Source organism: Suncus etruscus, chromosome 11, assembly GCF_024139225.1.
Source record: "Suncus etruscus isolate mSunEtr1 chromosome 11, mSunEtr1.pri.cur, whole genome shotgun sequence".
Lineage (NCBI taxonomy): Eukaryota > Metazoa > Chordata > Mammalia > Eulipotyphla > Soricidae > Suncus > Suncus etruscus.
Genome location: NC_064858.1, coordinates 2,481,641 through 2,500,811, shown reverse-complemented (window position 1 = coordinate 2,500,811; position 19,171 = coordinate 2,481,641). Strand labels below are relative to the sequence as shown.

General features: G+C 52.8%; 1 protein-coding gene across 1 annotated transcript; it reads left to right on the top strand.

The window, feature by feature from the left end:
* The first annotated feature begins 277 nt into the window (after positions 1-277).
* On the top strand, positions 278-14,948 carry ASB7 (ankyrin repeat and SOCS box containing 7). Its single transcript, XM_049782707.1, has 4 exons — positions 278-390; positions 3,239-3,500; positions 7,979-8,584; positions 13,926-14,948. The coding sequence occupies exons 2-4, from the start codon at positions 3,290-3,292 to the stop codon at positions 14,063-14,065; spliced, it is 957 nt and encodes a 318-aa protein (XP_049638664.1). The 5' UTR covers positions 278-390; positions 3,239-3,289; the 3' UTR covers positions 14,066-14,948.
* The last annotated feature ends 4,223 nt before the right edge of the window (positions 14,949-19,171 follow it).

Below are 19,171 nucleotides of genomic sequence, written 5' to 3'. Positions count from 1 at the left end.
CCAGGAGTTATTCCTGAACACTGAATCAGGGGTTAGCCCCGAACACCACTAGTTGTGGCCCCTGAAACCCAATCCAACCCAACCCAATGCATAGAATGCATAGAACTCTTTCCCCATGCTCCAGGTATCTTGCAAAGCTGCCACAATTCATCTCTTCATAGTTAAGTCTCAGGGCACTCGAGGGGTTTGTCCTTACAGGGAGGAGGACCAGCCGGCGGCTCAAAGGAGCTTTCTTCCTGGTCAGCCTTTTGCAGGAATTGTCCTTCTGTGTGTTTTTAGGCGGAGGAAGTTACCTGTGCCACGGCTGGACCACGCTGGATGCCTGCCCACGATGCAGGGCTCACACAATGGTCACTAGGTGGCCCAACAGCAGAAAGGAGATTCTGTCAGGTAAGAAATTGGTGTGGCGCAGCCACCCAGAACCTCCACTTTGCTCCTTGCGGGGAGCTGCAGAGAGGAGTGCTTGCCACTAATTTTTTTTCTTGCACTTCAGTGCCTTTTGTTTTGTTTTTGGATCACCCAGCAGCACTCTAGGTTACTCCTGGCCCTACGCTCAGAAATCGCTCCTGGCAGGCTGGGAGACCATATGGGATGCCACAGATCAAACCCGGGTCTGTCCCAGGTCCGCCACGTGCAAGGCCAAAAGCACTACCGTTATCACTCCAGCCCCAGCGCCTTTTCTGAAAGTACAGAGGGTGACAAGAAACCTATCTCAGGGGATACTGCCATTCAACTTTCTTTAAAAAAAGAAAGTTTGTTGGTTGGGGGCCACCCTTGGCAGTGCTCAGGGCTGACTCCTGGCTCTGTGCTCAAGATCATCCTTGGTGGGGCTCAGGGGACCTATTGAAATGCGAGGGATTAAACCCAGATTGGCCCTGTGCAAGACTATCACCCTCCCTACTGTCTTTATCGCTCTGGCTCCTCACATTTTTAAGAGGCGAGACTTCATTTTGGTATCAAGTCAGAGGGACATGAAATGAAGTGATGGGCAAAAAAAAACTTGTGTTCGGAATGAAAACAATGATCAGAAATGATCTTCCCAATTTCCCGGGGATTTGCTTTGGTGATTCTCCATTTAGTTGTCTCCTGTTCCTGCAGGATTCTGTTCCCACACTTGGCGGCGAGGGTTCTGGCCTTGCACACGGCCACCCGGGTTTGATCTCTGGCTACCCTCAGGGTCTCCTGCCAGGAGTGACTCCTGAGCACTGAACCAGGAGTTAGCCCTGAGCACCACCAGGTGTGGCCCCCGAAACCAAACCCAACCCAAGAATGCATAGAACTTTTTCTCCATGTACCAGGTATCTTGCCAGCCTGCTGCCATTTCAGCTTCTCATAGTTAAACCGTAGTGCAGTTGAGGGGTTTCTGCTTAGGGAAGGGAGGACCAGCCACTGCTCGAAGGTGCTCTCTTCCTGGTCAGCCCTTCGTTGTGATCATGCACACACACCCACCTCTGACCTGAGCTGGGCTTCAGCTCCCCTCCATGTACCATCCTATCAGAGGAAGTTTGTGGAGGAAAATTCTCCCTGGCAGCAAGATGATTCCAGGGACTCAGACCCATACCCAAGACCAAATGTCTTGACTGCTAATGATGTGACTGGCTCCACTCTGCTCCTTGGAATAGTCCCTGGGAGGTCTGAGGGCCGAGTTGTGCTTGAGCACTCAGCATCACCTGGGTGTTTCAGAAACAGGCGGGCAGTACCCGATAAAATGCACCCACCATCAGGACTCTGTGCTTCAGTCCAGCATACACTTTACTGTTGTGTGTGGGCTGTCCCTGGCGATGATCAGGGCTCACTCCTGGTGCCAGGCTTCAAACCCAGGTTGACTGCATGCAAGGCAAACATCCTATCTACCCACAGTGCCGTAACTCTGGCCCAGAATCTTTTAACATTGCTTTTCTGGGCCTCCTGAGCAGTGCCCAGAGGTGCCTACCAAGAAATACCTAGCAGTACGTGCTGGTGGCTCGATACTCTGACTGAGGGTGAGTTTTGCTCTGGGGTTCCCGGGCCTCCTCTCAGCTGGAAGCCCAGCACTTGCTCTCCGACCACCACAGTTTTCCCTTAATTTTTCCCCCGTGGGAAATCGGTGGGTTCCAGTTTTAATCCCATGTATGGTCCTGCAGCTTTTAGGTACTGACTGTCCAGGGCTGGGCCCATCTGCAGGGAAGGGCCTGTGAGGAGACAGCCTGCATAGAGGACCTAGTGCCCTGGACCGCCCCACAACTGCCTAGGGAAGGAAGCCACTGGCCCAGCTCTCAGGCCCGAACTCTGCTGCTCCAGAGAAGACGGTTGGAATATTTCAGGGCTCCAACCTAAAAGTTACTTTTTTTTTCTCTTTAAAAAAAAAGCCAACTGATTTTCATCATTACAGCCTGCTATCCCCAGGGTTTCTTGAATATAGCCATATGAAACTGTTTTGGGGGGCTAGAGAGACAGTACAGTGGGCAGGCACTTGCCTTCTTGCCTTATACACAGTAGACCCAGGCTTGATTCCCAGCACCCTCCCCCCCATAGGAACCTTTGTCTTTGCTCACTGACCTGTGATAGTGTTTATTTGCTGTTATTTTGGGGCCACACCTGGCATTGGTCAGGACTCACTCCTGGTGGGTACAAGGGACCTTACGGATGCCAGTGACCAAACCCCAGTTGATTGTGTGCAAAGCCAGTGCTCCCCACACTATTCTATGACTCCTCTCAATATTTGATAGTCTTTGAGAGATTTGTTGGGGGGGGGGGTCTCCCATGAAGTGCTCAGGACATCTGACTCAGCCTGCTGACTCGAGTCTGCATTGCCCTTAACATCCAGACCACCCCAGCAGGTGGTACTTCGAACAGAGCCCAGGCAGGCCAGGCACAGCTAGCTACCCTCTGTGCCATCTCCTGGTCCCAGCAAGATCCCTGTCCTGGTATTTCTGGGGATGCGAGGGTCAGACCCAGACCTTATCAGCAGGCAAGGTAAATACTCTGCCACTGCGTCCCCAGTCCTGTCTCTGAGTGGCGTCTGCTGGTTTGTGCCCGGGTCTTCCTGTGCTCGCTCCACAAAGGAGACACACCCTGTCCCATGGCTCAGTGTCTGTCAGCGGGAGATTGTGTGTTCTCCAGATCTCGGGCCTCATTCACGTGACGTGCTCGTTTGCTTTGGACACGAGTCTGGGTAGGGGAGACTAGGAACTGTTCCCGGTGGGCCCCCCACGCCACCCCTTGTGCTCAACGCCGTGTCTCTCCTGCCTCCTCAAAGGCGCGTCCCGGTGACCTAATGAGCCCGCTGTGAGCCGCCGGACCCGCTAGGATGTTACACCACCACTGTCGCCGCAACCCCGAGCTGCAGGAGGAGCTGCAGATCCAAGCGGCCGTGGCGGCGGGGGACGTGCTCACGGTTCGGAAAATGCTGGAACAGGGCTACTCGCCCAACGGCCGCGACGCCAACGGCTGGACGCTGCTGCACTTCTCGGCTGCCCGAGGCAAGGAGAGGTGCGTCCGCGTGTTCCTGGAGCATGGAGGTGAGTGTGGTCGCTCGGGCCTGGACAGCTGCCGAGCCAATGTCCTCATGAATCACTGCCCCTGTGAGGCAGGCGGTCAAGAATGGCCCAGACGGCGACCCCACGGAACCACCATGTCTGCTGCCTGTGTCTGTGTGGCTGTGGTCATGGCTGTGGCCCAGCTCCTCCTTGCGCCTCCTTCCTGTGCCCACCTCCTGTGCGCAGCCTCCAAGTGCACTGTTCCCAGCGGGGGCCAGCAGGGATACACAGCCCTGTGCCCATGCCCCATGACCCTTGCTTGTGCTCCCGCTGGAGCCATGTCCACAGATGTGGCCCATGCAGTCTTCAATCTGCCCAGCATTGATTTTCATGTTCTTGATCATAGTTGGGAGTCTTTTTTTTTTTTTTTTTTTCCAATTTTCTGTAGGAACCAGGTTAGTGTACACGTTGGTTGGCCAGCTCCAGTTGGGTCCCTGCACCACCAGGTGGGAGTCCCGAGTACTGCCAGGCACAGCCAGAGTTCCCCTGAGAATGGTACCCAGTCTGCGCCACCCTTTCCCTCAAGGCCATGTGTCAGTACCAGCCCAGCTTTCCTGTGTGGCACTGTCCCTGGTCTGTCAAGCAAGCTGGGCTCTGCCCAGATTTATCCTCATTCTTTTTTTTAAATTAAATTAAATTTTGGTTTTTGGGCCACACCCGGCAGCACTTCTGGCTCTGTGCTCAAAAATTGCTCCTGGCAGGCTCGGGGGACCATATGGGATGCTGGGAATCAAACTCAAGTCTGTCCCGGGTCGGCCACTTATAAGGCAAATGCTCTACCCCTGTATTAACACTCTGGCCCTCATCTTCATTCTTGATGGGGACTATTGGGGACTTTTTATTCTAATCTCAAAACTCTCAGAAGTGTTCATTTTTTCACCTATGAAAAGAAAATTATTTCTTCTTTTCTGTTCTTCTAGTGTGTGTGTGGCTGTGGCTGTGTGTGCATCTGTGTTCTTCACACCCAGCGATGCTCAGGGCTTGCTCCTGGCTCTGCCTTGAGGAATTTCTCCTGGTGGTGCTCAGGGGCACCAATGATCAAACCCTGGTTGGCCGCCTACAAGGAAAGCACCTTCCCCACTATACTATTTCTTCAAAAGTATTATTTCTGGGGGGAATCCTTGAACTTTTTGGCTTTTTATGTTTCTTTAGTGGGCCACACCCGGCAGCACTCAGAGGTTACTCTTGGCTCTGTGCTCAGAAATTGCCCCTGGCAGGCTTAGGGGGGACCTGGGTCAGCTGTGTGCGAGACAAAAGCCCTCCCCAATGTGGTATCACTCTGGCCCCTTTTCAGGTGTGTGTGTGTGTGTGTGTGTGTGTGTGTGTGTGTGTGTGTGTGTGTGTGTGTGTGTGCGCGCGCGCGTGCGCGCGTATGTGTATGCATATTTTAGCTATCCAGACTTTGGCCGACCTGGGACAGACTTGAGTTTGATTCCCAGCATCCAATATGGTCCTCCGAGCCTGCCAGGAGTAATTTCTGAGCACAGAGCCAGGAGTAACCCGTGAGTACTGCCGGTGTGGCCCAAAAAACAAAATTAGCTATCCAGATTTGTTTCTAGTTTGTCATTTCTTTTTTTTTTTTTTTTTTTCTAGTTTGTCATTTCTACTTCAGTACACAGTGCAAACATTCTTTAAAGCCTCTACACACAGAGACTGTAAGCTAGTTATATGGGGGTACTTTTTTGGATTTGGGTCACACTTGGCACCGCTCAGGGGGTTCCTCCTGGCTCTGCACTCAGAAATCACTCCTAGAAGGCTCGGGGGACCATATGGGATGCCAGGGTTCGAACCATTGTTCATCCTGATTCGGCTGCATGCAAGGCAAACACTGCTGTACTTTCTCTCCGGCCCCTTAGGTGCATTTTAAAGCTGTTTGAAAGAGTCATCACAATTTTTCAGTCAATTTCGTCTATGACTCTTTAAAAAATTTTTTTTTGGTGAAAATCTTGAGTTTTCCTTTTAGGGCTTTGTATCTCCAAAAGTCTTTGAGCTTTTGGGGGATTGGGGCAATAGAACAGTGGGTAGGACACTTGCCTTACATGTGACCAATCTGGGTTCGATCCTGGCATCCCTTAGGGTCCCCTGAGCACTGCTAGGAGTGATTCCTGAGTGCAAAACCAGGAGTAACACCTGAGCATTACCAGGTGTAACCCCACTCCCCTCACTCTCAGACCCCCAAAAAAAGTCTTAGAGCTTTGAAACTTAAATGGGATATGCAAAGTAGTGTCCCTTTAAAACTTCTTGTAATGTTAGTGATGAGATTGGTTTATATAGCATGGAGGTAAGGCGTTTGCCTTTCATGCATAAGGACGGTGGTTCGAATCCTGGCATCTCATATGGTCCCCTGTGCCTGCCAGGGCCGATTTCTGAGCATAGAGCCAGGAGTAACCCCTAAGCGCTGCTGGGTGTGACCCAACCCCCCCCCCCCCCAAAAAAAAAAAACAAGAGATTGGTTTGTATATATTCCCATACTGACACAAATCAGTTAAGAATGCACCACAAATAGTTATAGTAGAGACATTTAAATGAAGTGATTAAAATGCCCAATTTTTAAAAAAGGTCGGAAAGAAACTGAATAATTGTATTTGAGATAAGTGAAAAAATGGAAGATAAAATATCCAAATTTAAGCCTGTTTATGGACTGAGTTCAACATTCAACGTACCTCAGAAACACAAGAGGTGTATGCTGTCCACTACTGTTTTGATTTTGGGACCACACCTGGTGGTGCTCAGGGGGGCTAAGTCTTGGTTCTCTGCTCAGGAGCCACTGCTGGTAGTGCTCGTGGGACCCTACACGATGCTGGGGATTGAACCCAGGTCAGCCACTTGCGAAGCAAACGCCCTCCCCTCTGTCCTGTCCTCCAGCCCCAACAGAATCATTTTTCCATGACAAAATTCTCGAAGCTGTTGGTCAGATGACATCATAGATGGGAAATGGATGTGTTGGCAAGATCTTACTTTTGAGTAAGATCTTACTTTCGAGGGGAGCTTTAGGATTTCCTGCCCCAGTTCACGTCGTGCTTTTGGCCCGGGAAGTGACAGGAACAGTCCTGTGATTACAGGGCTTCCCTCCTGAGTTGGCCACGGAAGCCTGGGTGGCACTGCTGGGCCTGCCCAGTAGATGGCAGCAGAACACTTGCTTCAAGTTGCCAGTGCCTTGACCTTTTTTTTTTTAAATCACCGCACTCTTAGATTCTGTTTGTGCTTTAGTGAAGACCAAGATAGGGTCAAGATCCTTACTTTCCTTCAGTGTCTAAAAGTCGTTATTGTCTTCATGTGCTCCTGCCAGTCTGGTAAATTTAGAGGCTTTCTCGAGACTCAGCTTACCTGAGTTAACTTGTTTGTTGGGCGCTCAGGGGTTACTCCTGACTCTGCACACAGAAATCGCCCCTGGCAGGCTCTCTGATGCCGGGGATAGAACCTGGGTCAGAGTGCGGGAGGCAAATGCTCACCCCAACTAGTCTCTTGATTTGTGAGCTGATGTAGCAGAGAAACCCTCTCTGCACTGTCCCAGCCAGGTAGGAGAGGGCTTCGAGCTCTTTTTTTTTTTTTTTTTTTTTGGTTTTTGGTTTTTGGGTCACATCTGGCAGCACTCAGTGGTCACTCCTGGCTCTATGCTCAGAATTCACCCCTGGCAGGCACAGGGAACCATATGGGATGCCGGGATTTGAACCACCCTCCTTCTGAGTGAAAGGCAAACGCCTTACCTCTATGCTATCTCTCCGGCCCCCAGGCTTCGAGCTCTTTGAGAGAGTAAAATCGAGACCTCACTGAGGTGTCTCCTCATTTCCCTCCCAAGCCCTGCTCAGTTCTTAACAACCCTGGGGACCTGTCTAGACCTCCAGGCTTCAGAATTGGCTTTTATCTCGGAAAGTCTACATATTCACATCTGTCCCGCATTTGGGATTTTTCAGAGCACAAAAGGAAAGAAACCAACTTAAAAAATTTTTTTTATTATAAAGCATAATATATCTTAAAGCCTCGATGGCGAACCTGTGGCACGCGTGCCACCGGTGGCACGCAAAGGCCTTGCAGCTGGCACGCGGGAAAGGGTCCACAATTAAGATATGCGGTGCAGCGGGGGGCGAGTGTGCCGGTGTCTGCTTTGCAGCTCACCTGGCAACAGGGCCGGACTGGCCATCCATTGGGAGGACCGGGCATTGTGCTACAGTTTGGGCACTCGGGCTCAAAAAGGTTAGCTCTCACTGCCTTAGAGTGACCCAGTCTCCGTGGAGGTGCAGAATACAGGAGCGGGGAGGGGGAGATTCAGAATCAGGGAGAAGTGTGGCGTGGGAAGAGTTGGGGAGTGGATAGGGAAAGTCAGACTCAGAGGGGGGGCCGGGAGTGGGGGCCAGGGAGCCGCCGCTGAGCCCAGGGAAGGCGGCCCCCTCTCTGCTCCTGTGCCTGAGCGTCTGTCCCCCTCCGCACCCCTAACGTGCCCCTTTTGCCTCCGGCCCCAGCCGACCCCACCGTGAAGGACTTGATCGGCGGCTTCACAGCCCTGCACTACGCAGCCATGCACGGCCGGGCCCGCATCGCGCGCCTCATGCTGGAGTCGGAGCACCGCGGCGACATCATCAACGCCAAGAGCAACGACGGCTGGACGCCGCTGCACGTGGCCGCCCACTACGGCCGCGACTCGTTCGTGCGCCTGCTGCTGGAGTTCAAGGCGGCCGTGGACCCGCTGAGCGACAAGGGCACCACGCCGCTGCAGCTGGCCATCATCCGCGAGCGCTCCAGCTGCGTGCGCATCCTGCTGGACCACAGCGCCAACATCGACATCCAGAACGGCTTCCTGCTGCGCTACGCCGTCATCAAGAGCAACCACGCCTACTGCCGCATGTTTCTGCAGCGCGGTGCCGACACCAACCTGGGTCGCCTGGAGGACGGCCAGACGCCGCTGCACCTCTCGGCGCTGCGGGACGACGTGCTGTGCGCCCGCATGCTCTACAGCTACGGCGCCGACACGAACACCAGGAACTTCGAGGGGCAGACGCCCCTGGCCGTGGCCATGAGCATCTCAGGGGGGAGTCGGCCCTGCTTGGATTTCTTGCAGGAGGTCACAAGTACGTGAGACCCTTCTTGGCTCGGACCGCGTGCGCTCGTTCGAGGCGGGATCTGTGCGGCTGCGGGGGTTTCCCGTGGGTTGGGTCCGCTCGGGTTCCAACAACTTGGAAAGGGAAGCGTTCGCCTTGCCTGCTGCCAGGCGACCCAGGTTCGGCCCCCAGCTTCCCCTCCAGCCCCCCTGAGCCTGCCAGGAACAATTGCTGAGTGAGGAAGGTCTGAGCTCTACTGGCTACAATGGCCCCAAAAGCAAAAAGGAGAAAACTGAAGACAGGGCCGGAGCGATAGTGCTACAGGTCAGGGCGCCGGCCTTGCGTGTGGCCGACCCAGGGTCCCACTAAGTCCCCCTGGACCGGGCCAGGAGGGAACCCTGACTCGGGGCTAGGAGTCATTTCTGAGCCGCACTGATATGGCCCTCCCTTCCCACCCCCCACAAACAGAACAAAGCCAAACAAACAGCCCGAAGGATGTCAGAGACAGTTACTGCCTATTAATCAGCCCCCAGGTCCGCTGTCACCATCGGGCAGAAAGCTCTGGGTCCTGTGTGACAGGATGTGAGGACTGGACTCTAGTCCTTCACACGAGGGTGGGCCAGCACCCTTGAAACAGATCAGCAGGGAGACTATAGGTGTCATGCGATGCAAGAAATTCCTGAGGGCTGTGACCTGCCTGTGGCTCCCAGGACCCTGTGCAGGTCTGTGGGCTCCATCCCCCTCCATAACTACAGTGCTCTGGCTGCTGCTCAGTGTGTATCTGAACCTACCCTTCCCCTGCTTCCTCACATTCACAGGCCATTTCTGGGCAATGTGTGCTGGGCTGTTGGGAAGGACAGAAGGAAGACCGAGGTTGGCTTCAGTGTTGCAACCAGACATGCCCTGGCCAGAGGTGATGGGGGGTGTTAGGAGGCATGGTCCCATGCCACAAGCTTCTGAGGCACATCTGGAAGCTGGAGGTGTGGGGACTGGGGGCAGTTTCTCCCCTGACCACCGGCACTGACATCCCAGGTCTCCATAGGGCCAGCAGCTGGCCGGGGAAGGGGGAGGCGCCATTCAAACACATACCTTCCATTTTATTCTTCCTTTAGTTTTGGCTTGGGGCCCACTCCCCGCCTTGCCGAGTGGTCACCTTAGTGGGGCTTGAGGACCCTTTGTGGTGCAGGTCATGGCAGACGAGGCCAGCACCCTCCCCACGGTGCTGCCCCCAGGTCCCCACCCAGAGCTTCTTAGCCCGGGTCACAGGGTTGTGCCACCGGGGAAGCAGGTGTATGAAAACTTGGGTGGTGGAAGAAGGTGCCCGAACCTTGCAGCCCAGTTCTGAATCCACCGTGTTAGGGATCCCAGCTGGCGTGGGTCATGTCATGCTTGTCCTTGAATACTTCTGGGTTGGGGGAAGAGTCTGGGGCCCTTGTCTGTGCCCAGAATCAGAGCTGGGTTGGATGAGCCCCTCCGGACAGCAGCCAGTGCCGGGGTCCATAGCTCCCTCCAATTGAGCAGCAAAACCTCAACAAATCCACCAAGAGTGAGCTTAGAGTCTGGTCAGAACCTAACTCGGGCCTTAGCAAGCCGATGGAGGCACAGAGATGTGGCCCCAACTGGGTCACAGGGTGGAGCAAAGGTTCCTAGCTTCACAATGTGTGTCTCCCTCTCCCTCTGCTCCCTCCCCCCCTTCACCTGTCTTGTAATTTTCTTGTTTAATTGAAGTCACACTTGTTGAGTTGAGTAACAGGAATTGGGGTTCAGGAGCCTTTACCCTAGATTTTATGGGGCTCTGGCCCGAGTGGGTTGTGTCCTCGCTGCAAATGGGTGATTGGGGGCAGGCACAGCGGCATCGGGGACCACCCCCAGGTGTCTTCTCAGTGGGCACAGCTTTCCTGGGCCCCCGTGCCTTCCAGTGGAAAGCGAGCCCTCCCTGGTTCTCCTTAGAGCGTGCTTCGTGCTTGCAGCTTTGTCTGTGATCCTTATCCTGCCCGTGGGCTGGGGAGTCCAGGGTCTCAGGGGAAAGACCAATCCCTCTCTTTAGGGTTCAGACCCTCACTAGTCTATCTTGGTCTTACAGCCCCACCCCCAGGTACTCCCATGAGCCCAGAGTCGAGGGATCCGGGGCCAGAGAACTTCCTGGCCAAGAGAGTCCCCAGGCTGTGTGTGCAGGGAGACCATTTTCTTCATGGATTCAGCCACCAGTGTCCATCCTCTGGCCTGGACTGTCCACACGTGGGTCACACCAGACGAAAGATGAGAGAAGAGCCCAGGGAGCATTGCAGGGGTGGCCCCGATCCCTGTGCCCCATGGGAGACAGCGCTCCCAGGTAGTTACCCCTCCTAGCTCAGCTCGGACCGGAGTCTGGTCACTGCTACACCCATGTTCCTGTCCATGATCCCCCCCCCCCCCCAGACCTGTGGGACAGATGGCATCCTGGCTCGGTCTCAGGGCTCGCTCACTGCTGTTTTCTTGCCCAGAAATCTGGATTTGGGGCCACACCCAGTGGTCCTCAGCACTGTGCTTAGGGGACCCTCTTGGGTGCTGAGGATCCAACCTGGGCCAGCCGCGTGTAAAGCTAGCGCCCTCCTTGCTGTTCCACTGTGCATTCCCCCCCCCCCCCAAATGGAGAGTTCCTGGAATTTGGGCTTTCACCTGAAAAGCCACCAGGGTTGGAGGCTGCCAAAAGTTTGTTTCTGCCACCCTTTTGGTGATGGTTTGGCAGGTGCCAGGGCTCAACTCCCTTTCCACATAGTGTAATCCTTGGGGAAGCTGGTGGTTTCTGTTAGGAGCGTCAGGTTGTTGAGGCCAGAGGACACAGTGGAGACAGTGGGTTTCCTGAATTGCGCGGCTCGCCCTGGTTTTGTAATTTCTCCTGCTGTCCCCTTTTCAAAGCTCATTTCCTACATTCTCACAGCCCCATTACTCCTAATGACGGGCCTTTTTTTCAGCCAAGATCAGTCCACCCTTTGATGCCAACGGAATCATGGGTGCAGATCCTGCCCGGCTTCCTTCTCCATCTTTAAACAGGCATTTCTGTGGTTTGTTCCTCCAGTCCTCACCCTCACCTCATCCTTCCTCCTTCCTCCTTCCCGGAGGAGTCACTGCTCTGCACTCAGAGATCTTGGGCACCTGGCATGTGGGTTCACTCTCTTTCTTCCTCTCCCCCCCCCCCCATCTCTTAAGGACAGGCCTTGAAAGGGCCCATTGCTTGGGCAAGGACAGGGGCGGCCACAGCCTTTGTTGCTCGGGGAGGTCCCTCGTCCATGTCCCACTCAGCTGTAGGTGACCTGCGATGCGTCTGCCCTACTTTTCCCAAGATCTGACCCCTGAGCCCTCACCTTGGAGCACGTCTGGCTGACTTGGAACTCTGTAGGCTCCCAGCCCCCCCTCCTTTCCAGACGTTTGTGCTGCCTTTGTTCCTGGGGCAGTTGCAGTGACCCGTGAGAGTGCGGGTTTCCACAGGCCTGGCTTGATGTGGCCCGCAGAGCCTTCCCCCTCTAGGAGGCCCTAGCTTCAGCACCAGGAAGCAGGGCCCGTGCCCCTGAGCCCCTGAGATCAGGGTATGATGGAGCTATGCAGACTCAGAGGTGTGAGTCCAGCTGTACAGCCAATTGGAGAAATGGGGAGGGGGGCCAGGCAGCTAACCTGGGGGGCCCTGAGTCTGGCTCGCAGTTGGTGTGGCCTTGCCATCACCTTGACCTGTGTTTCTGACGTGGAACAGCTTTGCTCTTGTCCTGATCACATTTTGTGTGGTGGCATCGCAATATCTGGGGGAGGGGGTACTTGGGCCACACGGGGCTGTGCTCCGGACCCCTCTGGTGGGCTCAGTGCCAGATGGAACCCGGGTGGGCCAGGGGCAAGGCCAGCGCCCTCCCGGCTATGCTTTCACCGGCCCACAGCAGTCTTGGGTCGCTTTTTCAGTTCTAGTGTGGCCTCTGTAGTCAGGTTCATCACCGTCTCCTGGTCCTGTCCTGCCGCCTGTGTCTCCGGGCGTTTCATGGCGGCCATGTCACCCTGTCTGCCCACTCTGCCAAAGAGGGAGACTTTCTGATGCCGATGTTTGCCTTTCTCGGTTGGGGGCCACACCCAGCAGTGCTGAGAGGCGATGCCTGGCTCTGCTCTGGACCAGGTGTAGTGCCGAGGTTTTGAACCCAGGCCAGTGGGCCGCAAGACAACTGACCACTTCCCTGAGAAGTTAGCAAACCTTAGCGCTGTCCTATCTAAATGGTGTCTCACTGTGTGCCCACTGGCCCTTTCCCCAACCCGTCTGCTTGTGGGCATCAACAGCATCTTGGCCCCACGGTCTGTTCCTGTGTGAATCGGGGCACAAGAAGCAGCGGAGTGTCCATTGTCTGCATTACTTTTTCGTGTTTGCGGGAAGACCGTGCCCGAGTAGTCTCCACCCTGTCACCTGTTGGCAACTAGATTCTGTGGTTCTGCAAGGTGTCGGGTGTTTCAAGACAGAAACGGAAGCCATGGGGTGAGGGGGTGATGACGGTTCCTCACACCGTTTTCCAAAGTCGGGGCATATAGCTGGAGGGCTGCACGCATCTGGCCTCTCCCTGACTTGGGGGCTATTACTTCATCTCCTGGAGACTTAAGGAGCCTGTGAAATGGAGCCGATGATCAAAGTGCCAGGCTCGTAAAACGGTTCCGTGTGCGAGTTAGTATCCGTCAGGCGCCTCTGAGGCCTTGCTCCGAGCAAGCACGGGCCCTGCTCTGCCTTTCATCATCTCTTAAACGCTGGGCAGAGTCTGTGGGACTCTGCAAATGCAGATGCCAGGAACTGAGCACTCCGCTCTGGCACTCGGGGATTCTCTGCCGGTGGGCTTGGGGGACCCCATGGGATGCTGGAAATGGAGCCCAGATTTAGTCACACTAAGGCCAGGACCCTTCCTGCTGTTCTTTCTGAGGCCACCTGGCCAAAGTTCTTAGGGCAGAATTGCTGGTGGCGAGAAGGGCCTGGGGCTGCCCTGGTAAGCAGTAGGCCTCATGGGCAGCAGGTCTCAATGCCGACCTTCAGGAAGGAGGATCTGGGGAGCCAGACCTGCCCTCACTTTCCAGGTGGCCCAGGGGGTCCTGAGTAGCCTCTTGCTCCCATTCCCTAGCACATAGAGACTGTAGGCCCAAGCACAGGCTTTGCAGTTTAGGTGGAGAGAAGAGCAGCCCAAAGAGTCTGGGATGGAAGGTCTGGGCTAAGCAGGGTGACCTGCTGAGGCAGAAGGCCCGAGGACCCCCCTCCCCAAGGCGCTGGGCTCCGTCTTCTCCAATGTCTCTGGTGTCTGGGCACGCCTTGGCTGCCCCAAAAGCCCCCGAGAGTCTGTACCCCACACCCCCCATAACTCTCTCTCTTTCTGCCTTCTAGGACAGCCCAGAAACTTGCAGGACCTTTGCCGAATTAAAATTCGACAGTGTATAGGCCTTCAGAACCTCAAGCTGCTTGACGAACTGCCCATTGCCAAGGTCATGAAAGACTATTTAAAACACAAATTCGATGATATCTGATCTCCACGGAGCTGGAAGCCAGATCAGGAGTTGATTCCAGATACTGAAAAGGCTTCCGCCTTGCACAAAGTATAGCCTATGCAATTTCTGATTGCTCTGAAGTCAGAAAGCAGGTTGATCGGTTGGTTTTTGTTTTGGGGTTTTTTTTTGTTGTTGTTGTTTTTGTTTTGTTTTGGTCTCCTCTCTGGTTGCTTTTCATTGTAGGGGAGGGAGGGTTATTTTGTTTTGTTTTGTTTTTTTAATATATAAACACACCACATGCTTGAAGGTCTTAATTTGGTTTCTTGGTCCAAGTTCAAGAGGTCCAAGCTTTCTGACAATATTGCATTTGCAGCAAATAATGGTCCATTCCCCCCCCCCAACCCTTCCCCAAAACAAACAAAAATGACAGGAGCAGGTTTGGAGTGGGAAATATCCCCCGTTCAAAAGCCCGGCTGCAGCACCGGAACCAGCCACCAGGCCACTCAGCAGAACTTACACAGGTCCAGTTTCACCTAGACTGGAGGGAATGGCAGGGAGGGGTGCTGGGCTCCCCAGAAAGTGCCCTGGCCTGGTGTCGTCACCTCAGTGGCTGTTGCAGGCTGCTTTCTCCCTCCTGAGGGTGGCTGGGGGGATACCATACCGCCCCTGCTCTCCTGTTGTTGTGCCCTCATTGCTAACTTATTTTGGTTTCTGTTTTACTTATTTTTGTATCGATAACTGTCATACACTACCCAGATTCATGGGGGTCCCTTTTTCCATCCCTATTTTATTTGTGCTTTAAAAAAAGAGTAAATAACAATAATAATAATGGGAAAGGGAATTTGAGAAAGCCAGTGGTACCTTCCGGTTTGGAAAACAATGTCTCCAGTGCAATATCGTTCCCGGTGTGTCCTCAGGATTTCTTTCAGCCACTGCCCGTCATTTCACTCCACTCCGTGCAGGGGAGGGACACCCCAATCCTCTCTGTTATTTCCTGCCACTGTCTCTGCCATTTCTGTTGCCAGCCTCTGTCTTGAACTTCACCTTTGAACAGAAAAGTTTCTCTCCTGGAGACATAGTATTTTCATCAGACAGCCCCAAATACTGTTAAACCATGTGGCTTTGATGGTTAAATAATTCAGTGGTTTCATGGTACAGTTTGGTTTTCTTAATTAAGAAATAATCTTTCTCAAGAAAGGGGGAAAATGGGAAAGGGTGCACATTTGGAAGTGTTGGTTGATGGTTGATTGATCATTCCTCATACGTTAAGGAGACATTTTCTGTGACTTTGAAGGTTCTGCAGTGAGGTCCTTAGGACAGTCCTCTTTTTTCCCAGGGTGATCAGGCAGATGCTTTCCAGAAAACTAGGCCTAGGATCCATGCCAGTCACAGTGGAGAAGGTTCGGAGGTGTTGGGGAGCACCGGCGAGGCCTCTGGGCAGATACTCTTCCTGCTGAATCTGTGTTACTCACATTTGTTTCCGGAGCCCCTTTCCCAGTATCCCAGCAGCATTCCTAGAATTGGATCCATTTAATCCGAGAATTACCCCCCCCCCCCCCAGTCCTACCTATTCTCAGATGCTTAGGAGATAAAGGGCTCTTTGTGGCTGCATTTCAAGTTTTCACTCTGAGCTAAATGCCGCTTTCACCTGGGGAGGTGCAGCTCTGGGTCAGGAGCTGGGCCTCGACTTTCCCTGCCCGACTGCGGTATTTTCTCAAGCACAAAGTTTGTTCTTTGGGGTTCCAGCTGGCCACCGCACCGCAGATACCTCCCCACCACCACCTGGTACAGTGCTCTCTCTTGAGAGAGAGGCAGAGTCCCGGGGTCAGATTGGTGCTTAAACTCTGGCCGGAACCATCAGCTAGCTGTACCAGAGCCTGAGGGGGAGTTGGGGGCTGGTCCTTTCCAGGACTGCTGTCAGCACATGTGTTTCTCCCTCGAGAGCTGAGCTGTTCTCAACACCAGGGCCTGGCCTAGGGGCAGCCGAACCCTTGGCTGCATCACCCACCAGGAATTCATGGGGTTAGAGCCCCAGCCCAGGACTTGCGGGGGTCAGCTGGACCCCATTCTGTCCTGCCTTCCATGAGTTGCGCTGTGCTGGTCACCACAGGGCCCGAGTCCATGTAGCTCCTATTGAAAAGGGTATTTCCTTTTGCCTCAAATCACTGGTTACTGAGTAAGGAAGTCCCAGGTATGGAGACCAGTGTTCTGTCCTATACTGGCCACTGCTGTCCCTTCAGAAAAGCAAAAAGCGACCAGAGCTCTTCATGGGATTCCAGTGTCTAACAAACAAATCTATAACTGCATTTATTGTCTGAGCTTTGATTGATTTGGAAGCTTACAGCAAACGTTTTGGTTTTTGTCCTTTACCAAGCCCCACTCACATACCCTCTTTTCTAACGAATGTGTCTGAATTGGTAACTGGTCGCCCCTCACCTCCTTGACGGGAATCCCAGGCTGCGTGTGCAGCATTAGATCAGCCCGAAGCTGATGAACTTCACAGCCCCAGAGTCGAGCAGCTGCGTTCAGCAAGGTGCCTGTTCGCCCCAGAATCTTGACTTGAAATTTCAGAATCGCATCACATCTGTCACTGTATACTGTTGCTTTTGGAATTTTTTATTTACGCTTATTCCTAAAACCTTAAAAAAATAAAAATATATATTTGGCAGGTACACCAAAGAGACCAGCTTTTTTTAAAAAAGAAAAAGAAAAAAAGAATTATGATCATTAATGAACCGCAAACCTCATGTTTTCAAAACAAGATTTTTTTTGTAAATATTTGTTGATAATTGTACAGCAGAGTAACAAATGGGGTTTGGGGTTTTTTGGGGGAGGGTTTTATTTGGGTTTTTTTTTAGGTTATTTAATTCCCATCTTTCTAAACTATTTACTACAGAATAATCCATGCCTGTTAGCTGCAGAGGACTTGACGGTCTTATTTTTCATTTCATGATTTGCCCTGCTGCAGACCAGCAGCTGGACAGCGCCACGCACCAGCTTGGGTGTGAGGGTCCCCCGAGACTGGCCAGGTGTTCACACCCTCGTGGTTGGGAGCAGGAGCGCGTGCGCACAGCAGACCTAGTGCCTCGCCTTCCTGCAAACCAGTCAGGGGGCCACGAGTGGGGTGGGGGGAGCCCGGGCCAGCAAATGGAGCTTTTCATGTACTTCCCAGTGTGTTCTTAATGTATTTTGTTCTTCCTTTGTAATGTAAGTTTTTGTTTTGGGTCAATTTGAATTAAAAACAATCCGATTTAAAACATTCTGGAATGGTGGTATATTTTTTTTTGGTTATTTTTGTTTGTTTTTTGTTTTGTTTTGTTAGATTATTTTTTCAGATCTGCCTTGACTTTTCATATTTCTGGCTACTTGGTAAAAAAAAAAAAAAAAAAAAAAGGTTGGGCCGGGCGGTGGCGCTAAAGGTAAGGTGCCTGCCTTGCCTGCGCTAGCCTTGGACAGACCGGACCGCGGTTCTATCCCCCGGTGTCCCATATGGTCCCCCAAGCCAGGAGCAACTTCTGAGCACATAGCGAGGAGTAACCCCTGAGCGTTACTGGGTGTGGCCCAAAACCAAAAAAAAAAAAAGGTTAACTTCAAATTTTAGCCTTTCTATACTCCTTGTAGATCATTGGAGATTTTGAGTGTTACCATCAACACGCTTCACACACAGAAGACAGTGATCCCCCAACATTAACACCGCCCCCCCCCCCTGCACATGTGCACACGCACACACACTGACACTCTAGAGTTGAACGTATAGCCTTTGGGGCCCTGTTCCCTGCTGCCTTGTCTGCCTCGCCCTGAGAACTGAGAGGAAATTGGGGTCTCTAAGCTCTGAACCACCAGCTCAAGGTTATAGACTGCAGGAGAAAGAAGTAAAAAAAATTGTTGCTCCGGGCCCGGAGAGATAGCACAGCAGCATTTGCCTTGCAAGCAGCCAATCCAGGACCAAAGGTGGTTCGAATCCTGGTGTCCCATATGGTCCCCCGTGCCTGCCAGGAGCTATTTCTGAGCAGACAGCCAGGAGGAACCCCTGAGCATCGCCGGGTGTGGCCCAAAAACCAAAAAAAAAAAAAATCGTTGGTCTGTGCAGTCAGCATGCTTCATTTTCCATCACCACACCGCCCTTTTTCAAAACCATATTTGCATCTCTTTGTATCAGCCTCAAATTCAGTGATTATGCTACAAACTACCTCCAGGTGACAAAGGCGGCTTGACTGGGCCAACCTTTCAGTGGGATGAGGGGGTGTGATGAAGGGAGCCCCCACCATGGAGCACTGCAGACAGATGACAGTAAAGGCCATCAATGGGGAATGTTGGTGCCAGTGGCCAAAGAGAGATCCATACTGTGCTATGGGAAAAGGACCCCAAGTCTTCCCAAGGAGGCCTAGATTGCTGCCTTATTTTTCCAGCTGAAAGACAATGGGCAAAACTGGCTTATTGATTCAACAGATTTATCCACTTGATTGGAAAAAATTTTTTTCATATGCCAAGTGGTTTCCAAGAGGGATTTGTGGAAATAGAACAGTAGTGTAGCCAGTAGGGTGTTTGGCTTGCATGCAGCTAATCTGGGTTCTGTCCTGGAACCCAAGAGAAGTTTTAACAGTCCATTGCCAGGTGGACTGAGAATTAGGCCCAAAGTTGATGCAGTCCCTAAAATAAGGGGTCCAGTCTGTCATTGATTCTCTGATTCCTAGATGTTCTCTTAAGTTTTAGACAAAGGACTAGCAAGCACACTGGGTCTCAGCTTTTTTCTTGTAAATAAGTGCACAAAGTTGGGATCGGAGAGATACCATCGAGGTGGGGCATTTGCCTTGCGTGCAGAAGGACGGTGGTTTGAATCCCGGCATCCCATATGGTCCCCCGAGCCTGCCAGGAGCAATTTCTGAGCATAGAGCTAGGAGTAACTCCTGAGCGCTGCCAGGTGTGACCCAAAAACAAAACAAAAAAAAAAGTGCTCAAAGTTTCAAAGTGATGGTGCATAATATTACAGATTTATTTATTTATTTTTTGGTGCTTCTCTTGTGTGCCACCCCCAGAAGTGCTGAGGGGCCACAAGGTGACAGGGCTAGAGATGGAACTCCAAGCCTCATCCTTGGAAGGCTTTGAGATCCACCCAGGCCTCTGGGGGAATTTTTGACCAATATT